Genomic DNA, 8,396 nt, shown 5'->3' with positions numbered 1-8,396 from the left:
CGTATGTGAATGAACCCGAAACCGAACCGATCCGAACAACGTTACATCGTATAAGAACCGAACCCGTTAATGAACCGAGCCAATTTAAAACCGAACTAAAATAAAACCGAACCGAAAAAGAATCGAACTGTTTCTAATGCGAAACTGCTTTCAACCCGAAACTGCTTTCAACCCGAAACCGTTTGAATTGGGATAAAAACCGATTACACCAAACCGTTAACAACGCGCGACCCGTTTGCACCAAACTGTATATAAACCGAACCGTTTATAAACCAAACCGCTTGTAAACCGAATTGTTTATGAACCAGACCGCTTATAAACGAATCGGCTACAAAATTATTACTATAAAGAGAAAATTAAAATCAAGTTAAAAGGTGTTTTAAATGAAATTTAATTATGCACACATGTTGAATACTGATCAAGCATTATTATTCTTCCCAACTTTTTTTTAATGTAATTATATGGATTAAGCAAAATAATCTTACTATTGATAGTACAAGAACCATTATTAAGAATTTGAAATATTATCATAGTACAAAAATTCTTCCTACCAAATTAATATTAATTGAAAATTTATCATAGTATAAAATATCTTCCTGCCAAATTATTATCATAGTATGAACCGAAAAAGAACCGAACCAGTTATGAACTGAACCGAAAAATAGCAGAATTAGTTATAAACTGAACCGAAAAAGAACCGAACTGTATCTAACCTGAAACCGTTTCCAGCTCGAAACTGTTTGATCGAACTGAGATAAAAACCGTTTACACCGAACCGTTAACAAACCACAACCGTCTGCACCAAACCATTTACTACCCGGACTGTTTACAACCTGAATCGAATTAAAACCGCTCAAAAATAAACCGAAACCGAATCGAATCGATAACTATTCAAACCGAACTGAAACCGACCCGCGAGACACTTAAACCGATTTCAAACCGAACCGAACCCAAACTATCAAACTGATTGACAGTACTGCTAGTATACCTTCAACTCTTCCAGGCTTCCAGCATACATTACTTCATTGCATGATCTAAAACTTTCCTATCACTCTATTACAAGTGTTAATAGCACCACTTTTTTTTTTTAATTAATTAAGCATTGACAATTACTTGCGCTACATACTTCTACTCCACTTACCTAAACACTACTATAATTCTATAAATGATTAATATAATGCCAAATTGACCCCTTCTCTTTTTAACAATTCTAGAGTAATAAACTAATGATTAATGAATGTGTGACAATAACAACACCCCCACTTCAATTAAATAATGCATCATTACATGATCCAACACTTTGTGACTAAGAAATTTTATCATTAATAAATTTTATCATTTTCAACTTTATATTAATTATATTTCTCTGTTCAAAGTTTCCTACAAACACATGCAAACAAAATAAATGAAAGTACAGTAGCAGTTACAAATTTGAGTAAATAAAAATGGGAAATTGTCATTGGTAATGGCGAAACTGTGACCTCGGCGGTGAAGTAAACAAAAGCGTACAACTTGGTTTATTCTCTCTCTCTCTTTCATGTTTCATCCATTTTCCAATCTCAATCTCCTTTATTCCTTTTACATTTCTTTCTTTCTTTCTTTCTTGCTTTCCAGTTTGGTTTTGTGAAAAAGATAAAGATTTGGTTAAAGTTTATCTTTTTCATTCAATCATTTCATCAAATAGTTCATCTACTACTTTGGAATAAAAAAACCCTTTTTCTCTCAGGTGTGTGTCTTTCTCTATCAATCTTTATTGGGTTGTTTTTTGGATTAAGATTGGTTTTTCTACTGATTACTGAATTGGGTTTTTTGGGTAAGCTTTGAATTTTGCTAATTTTTAATTTCGTATTCAATTTTTTTTCAATGATTTAATTATTGAAGTGTAATTGGTATGCCCAAATTCTTGAAATTTGAAAATACGAAACAATGATTGGTATCATAGTGTTTGATGGAGTTGGATTTCTCGGATAATTTATGAATTTTTTTTCAAATTGTGAAAAAAATGATTGAAACAAATAGGGATATGAGTTTGAAACTATGAGCTGATTGATGTTTTGATGGAGTTGGGTGAGTTGAAATGTTCCAACAAAGAAAAAAAAAAGTAAATAAAAAAGAAGAAATTTGACTTTGTTGGTAATGAATTTGATTGATTTTATTTGGTTTTATTCACTTTCGTTTATGAAGTTATTGTGATCAATGATTAGTTATGTAGTTATGTATGTATTCTATATCGTGCATGTTGACATGTTGAAAATTTTCAATGTATTTAATAGGAGTATCAAGGTAGGTAGGCTAGTTTCTGATTGAAAGTAACTAAGTCAAATTAAGTTGAAACTTTAGAACTCATAAGTCTGAGATTTTGACTCAGGGTTTTAGACTTTCTACAACATTCACATTGTTCCTAGAAAATAGCTAGTAAACTTGAGAAAGGTTTTAAATTTTCATAAGTAAACTGCTTTCTAAGTGAAGTATGCGAAACTTTTGCTGTCGAATGCATTATCATTCCTTCTGGCTGTAGGTGGCTGTAGGACAGTAGTTTCACTTGGGAGGGAGGGCAGAGAACAGTATGTGTGCGTGTGTGTTGTGTTTCACTCAAAATTTTCCAAAGGAAAAACCACCTATACTATAAAATGTCGTGTTTTAGAATGTTCTGGTTGACAATAGCGGTCTCGTACTATTCAACTATAAAATAATGAATGCCATTGATATGTTTTAATTCAATTACAACAAGAGCATGTGAGTCATAACGTTGGTGTCTTGCCACTACATGGATATATGTAGTGTATACCAAAATACCAAATGCTTGTTTATCGGCGTCACAAAAACCTTTCCACTTTAAGGATTTCAGTTTGGGACCATGAAGATGTATGTGGAGGGGTAAATGGTAGTGGGGGTTGACAGGTTAACCATGTGTGAGTCTGTTTTGAAACTTATGGAAGGTTGAGGTGTATCATTTGGCTTATTGCTCTAGATGGCTAATCAGGGAGTCAGCTTTTGGCAACAATTGCTGAAAATTGCATCAAGAGTTATGTATTCCTTGATTATTTGTCAATGAAGAGACTTATATATCTTAACGATGTATTAACACTAACCAGCAGTCCAGCACACCATTTTCACTGGGGATATTGATGCCTGTGAATTGCCTTTAATGTTAGTGATGTGAGTCAGGAAAATTGATTTTCTTGTTTTCATTTTTCTTGGGTCTCAGCCTTAAATCATATAAATCCAATGATAGTGCGACTTCCAGGCATGCAAACTACTTTTATAGTGTATAAATTTAAGTTATGATAATTTTACCTGTACATGATTGTTATTTAGGTATTTCAATAGTTTGTACTGCGCAGCTATAAGAATTGGCAATCAACGTGCATAATTTGTACCTTTCGTTGTCTCCTCTTGTTATCTCCATATATGTTATCTCCATATATGTGTCTTTGTTTCTTTTATAGATTTAATTTTTCATTGTTCCTAATTCAACTTAATGGTTTATCTTGTTTACAGAAAATTTTGTTTCATGAAATTGAAAAATATGGAGCAAAAACTATTGAATTTTAACCAACCCATTCTCTCTGTGAGGCGTGGCTCATCACTTACTGCTCCACCTGAAAACAAAAGGAAGGATCTTGTTTCTCATTCAAGTTTGCCTCCTCTTCCATACTATAAATCAGAGCTGAAATCAGGTCCAGTTAGAAATCCTGGTGTTGTTCCTTTTAAGTGGGAGCAAATGCCAGGAAGACCAAAGGATGAAAACAAATCACGAAAAGTCACTCTCAAATGGCTGCCTCCTACTCCAAAATTGCCACCAGGGAGGATTGCAACTCATATGCAAAAAGAAACAGACAAAATCCAGAAAGATTCGCCGACTTCTGTCTCGAGATACCAAGCACAAATCAGCATTCCTCAGTCAATAGAGACTTCTTCTCCAAACAAGGACCACCTGGATGTTAAAGGATCTGAGAAGGAAGAAGAAAAGTATAATTCTAGCTCAGAAGATGAAGATGTGACCTATGTAGATGCTCGAGATACACTTTCTAGGACTGAGTCATTCTATAACTGCAGTGTTAGTGGAGTGAGTGGATTGGATGGTCCAGAGTCATCTGGAGCCTTTTCAGATCCTCAGACACAAGAATTTATGATGGGTAGGTTTCTTCCTGCTGCAAAAGCTGTGGCTTCAGAAGAACCTCCATTTGCTTCTAGAAAACACAATGTAGCCAGAGAGCAGGAAAAACCAATAACAAAAGTAGTAACATTGAAAAAGCAGTTCCCAGAATATTACTCAACTCCGGACACCTTGCTTCAAAGGATCAATGGTGAAGAGATAGGTGAGGAAGCAGACGAGGAGGATGAATCTGATGTACCAGAGGACTTATCAGTCAAACTTTGTGGTTTATTGCCAAGATTTTGTATGCTGAATCCTATACCAGGAATGAGAGATCATGTGGAAGTAATTTCCTCTGTCCGAAGTGTACGCACAAGATCTACATATGCAGGAGCATTTAGAGATGATGAAAACAAGGTAGGCGTGAACAATGTGCTTCTCAAAATTGTATAACTCACATTGATGCAATTGGCCTAAAAAAGGAAGCAATTTAAATTCTATGCAGGTTGGGACAAAAAATGAAAGAGGTGGAATGAAAAGAACCAGTCACCAACATGCTCCTGTTCCCACAAATGAATCATTAATGAATGTCCATTTGGTTCGCAAAGGCATGTTGCGGGAGAAGATTGCATCACCACAGAGATTTCTTGATAAAGAGAAGCAGTTTCTTGGTCTGCCTGGAGAACCTAGAGATCTCAGTGGCTATAGGGTAAACTCGCCTAAAAATGACTGCACAGAATTAGAATTTGCAGCACCTCCTAAAACCGATAGAATATCTTGTCTTGTAAATCCTGCAGAAGAAAAGACCTTGTATGTAGATTATGAAAGAATGGTAGAATCTCGACATTCAAACTCAAGCTCATCAGAATCCAGGGGAAGGAACCCCTCAGTTGACTATTCACTGCAAGATATCTGTGCTGATGAAAAAGCGATGACCCATTCTAAAAGTTCAGATACCACTTATTGTAGTGCAGTGTCTACTTCAGAGAAATCTTTCCAGGAAATCGGGGAAGACATGAAATGTTTGGAGAAAGTTGAACAAAATGTCAATTTAATTATTGTTAAACAGCCATCCAAACAAGATGCTAAAAGTACGAAGCATTCAAAAAATTGCAGCTCTCCACTTGCTCTGACACCACTACTACCGAAGTCTCCATCTGAATCTTGGCTCTCTCGTACTTTGCCTTCTATGTCTTCAAGAAATCCTTCTTCCAAGTCATATTTAGCAAATCATGCTTTCAGAGCATCCCCTGTGGATCCTAAAAGGGAAAGACTGCTGAAGGCCGCTAATCTGCATGATATGTTGTTCCAGTCTGCAGGGGTATGTCTATAATTCTGCTCGCATTAATCTTCAATTCATCTTGCTGCTTATTCCTGTTGCTTAATTATAATGACTTGATTTGATCTGAATTAACATTTTCCTTATTTTTGTAGGAACTCGCACCAATATTGGAAAACTAGAGACTATTGGAAAGCAACTTTTTGAAGGAATTTGGTTTGTGTCATTTACTATTCCCGAAAGTTGTATAGTTTCATCAGCAAGTTCAAACAATTCATATTACTGATTCAATCGAAAATATATAATAGATAGGTGCCATTCTTTATTGTAACTAGAGCATATAGCTGGTTTCTTTGTATTCTGTTCTGCAGTAATCTGTTTGTCTGCTGATTTGTTGCAACTTGTAAATGTAAAGGAAATTGGGAGTTATTTTTGCAAAAGATAGCCTTGTATATACCTTCAGGTACTACTTGTTTGCATCGTCTTCCTTCTTTTCGCGAGTTTTTTTATGTTAAATTTTCCATCTTTAATAAGGTCAAAGTCCAACTTTTCATTCTTTTGGAGAATCCAGCTTATTATACTTGCATTTGTTAGATGTCTAATATTAGAAGTTATGAACTGTGTATCTTCATCAGCATGCATCAAAAGAATGCTGGGTCATAATCATATCAAAATTGTTTAGGAAAATTTGGTATTATTAATGTAACTTTGGGACATACTGTATAATATAAAGGGTAATGAATTAATGATATATATAGCCCTAGTCCTTAATATATAAGCATTTAATGTACTTCTTAAAATGGAATTAAGTTGAGATTTGAGAATAGATGATAAAATTATACGCGAGTAATTAATGTTAAGTTATCCTTAAGATTTTCTTTTTTAGATTCTTATATATAGCCCTAAGTGATATGTTTATCATTTTCCTAATATAAATAATCCCAATTTTAGGAAACATTTTAGTTTAGCAGGCCAAATGACCAGTGACCTAATTAAAAGATTTTTTCCCTTTAAATGTCAAGTGGTTGCAATTTCAGTATTCAAAAATATATACATAGTATTTTTTTTTTTAAAAAAAAAAACAAAAAACAAAAACAATATAGCCCCCACACCTTTCCCCACCGGAAAACACCTCACCCCCTCCCCTTCCCCTTGCCGAAAAACACCCCCACCCCTCCCCTTCCCCTTGCCGAAAAACACCCCCACCCCTCCCCTTCCCGAGCGGAACCCAACCACCCTTCCTACCCTTCCCCGTCCCCGAAAATCACCAATCGACTCTCCCCCACCGTCAAAACTCTCCCTACTTTCCCCCACCCCGTAAAATGCCCCCCTCTTCCCCTTACCAAAACTCAATACTAGCTTGATTATATCTAGGGACAAACTTTTTGACTCAAATATCAATTTGGAACTCATAAAATTATCTAAACTTATTTTTTTTAAATAATATTATCTGAACCTATAAAATCTAAGTTTATTTGACAATAATAGTAATAATATTAATATAGACCCATTAGGGGTTTGAATTGTACACCTGTCACATCATAATCACTCAATCTCTCATCTAAAAACCATTCTGATCCCCAATCACCAAGAATAGACAAACTTATTTCAAGGTTTAATGTAAAGGACCCAATTAATAAATGTATTTCAAACAGAAAACTTTTTACTATTTTTTAATCAATTTACCCCATCCAATTATCACCTAAGGGGTCGTTTGGTTGGGGGTAATCAGGAAAGGGAATGGGAATCAACTGGCTCGATTCCCTTTGTTGATGTATTTTTAGCACTTTTAATCATTCCCTTTATCCTCCTCATTACCCCAAATCCTTCCAACTCCATTCCCCACCCCCCTAGACTTTCCCATTCCCTTTCCCTACCCACCTTCACACCACCACATCACCACCTTCACACCTACAAGCACCACCGGAAAACCAGTCGTGACCACCACCGCCCCTACCCTGACTACCGTCGAGCCTCCCCTGACCACCGCTGCACCTCCCCCAACCATCGTTGCACCCCCTCCCCCGCAAAAACCACCCCTAGCCCCGATCTCCCTCTCCCCCAAAACCGTCATCCCCACCCCAAACCACCCCCAAAAAATCGACCCCTCTGCTCGGAAATTGCCCCCTCCCCTTTTTTCCGGCCCCCCAATTTTAATCCCCCACCCAAAAACCCATTAACCTAGAAAACCCGTTTTTCAGGGTTTCGGATTTTTTGGGTTTTACGGGTTTTTGGGTGCGAAATTAGGGCTAGGGGTGCCGAAAAACGGGGAAAGGGGTAATTCCAAGGAGGGGGCTGATTTTTGGGGGTTGTTTAAGGTGGGAGTCGAGGTGGGGTTGAGTGTAGGAGTCAGGGTGGGACTGAGTGTGGGGAAGGCTGGGTGGGGGTGGCCGGCGCTGACAAGGGGAGGGGGAAACCGGTGGGGGTGAGGGTGAGGGGTGGTCGAGGCTCACGCGGTTGAGAAAGATGAAATATGTGGTGGTTGTGGTGGTGGTGGTGTGGTGGTGGGAATGATTTCTTTGTTTTAAAAACAAACAACAAAGCAAAAATAGAGTATTTTCATTCCATTCTTCTCCTTTCCCTTTGTTCGTTCCATTGCGATTCCCTCGTGCGAACCAAACGACCCCTAAGTATTACAGACTACTCACTAATTCAAACCCTTGCAAATCTGATTAGTAATAAGGGGTATTTGGTTCATAGGTTTTAGGTAAGAGCGAGGTATAAGGTTGAAATGAGTAAAATCCCTACCAACCCATACCTTAAACAAGTCAAACCCACAAATTATGGGGTTTAGAAACGAAGGGGGCATGTGGGTATGGTTCATACCATACCTTTAGGCTTTAGGTATCAAATAAAATTAAAAAACTTATTCCTAAACAAGAACTAAACACAATGTATTAAGAATCAAGTTCAACCGCATACCTCATATCACCCTAATTTCATTCCTAATTCCAAACTCATACAGTCATACCACTTTATGAACTAAATGAACCCTAAAAAGTTTGTCTACAAACCAAT

The 8,396-nt window shown here is 36.9% G+C and overlaps 1 protein-coding gene across 3 annotated transcripts; it reads left to right on the top strand.

The window, feature by feature from the left end:
• The first annotated feature begins 1,381 nt into the window (after nt 1–1,381).
• Nucleotides 1,382–5,844, top strand: LOC110709118. 3 transcript variants are annotated; one of them, XM_021887332.1, is made up of 5 exons: nt 1,382–1,515; nt 1,615–1,726; nt 3,502–4,516; nt 4,605–5,420; nt 5,534–5,844. In XM_021887332.1, exons 3-5 carry the CDS (start codon nt 3,515–3,517, stop codon nt 5,558–5,560), a joined length of 1,845 nt encoding a protein of 614 aa, XP_021743024.1. In that variant the 5' UTR covers nt 1,382–1,515; nt 1,615–1,726; nt 3,502–3,514; the 3' UTR covers nt 5,561–5,844. The 3 variants fall into 3 exon arrangements, with proteins under 3 accessions (XP_021743024.1, XP_021743025.1, XP_021743026.1); XM_021887333.1 differs by lacking the exon at nt 1,615–1,726; XM_021887334.1 differs by lacking the exons at nt 1,382–1,515; nt 1,615–1,726 and adding an exon at nt 1,734–1,813.
• Nucleotides 5,845–8,396: the final 2,552 nt, after the last annotated feature.

This window comes from Chenopodium quinoa, unplaced genomic scaffold (genome assembly GCF_001683475.1).
Source record: "Chenopodium quinoa cultivar QQ74 unplaced genomic scaffold, ASM168347v1, whole genome shotgun sequence".
NCBI lineage: Eukaryota > Viridiplantae > Streptophyta > Magnoliopsida > Caryophyllales > Amaranthaceae > Chenopodium > Chenopodium quinoa.
Note: the sequence above shows the minus strand (reverse complement) of the source record. Positions and strands in the feature narration are given on the sequence as shown.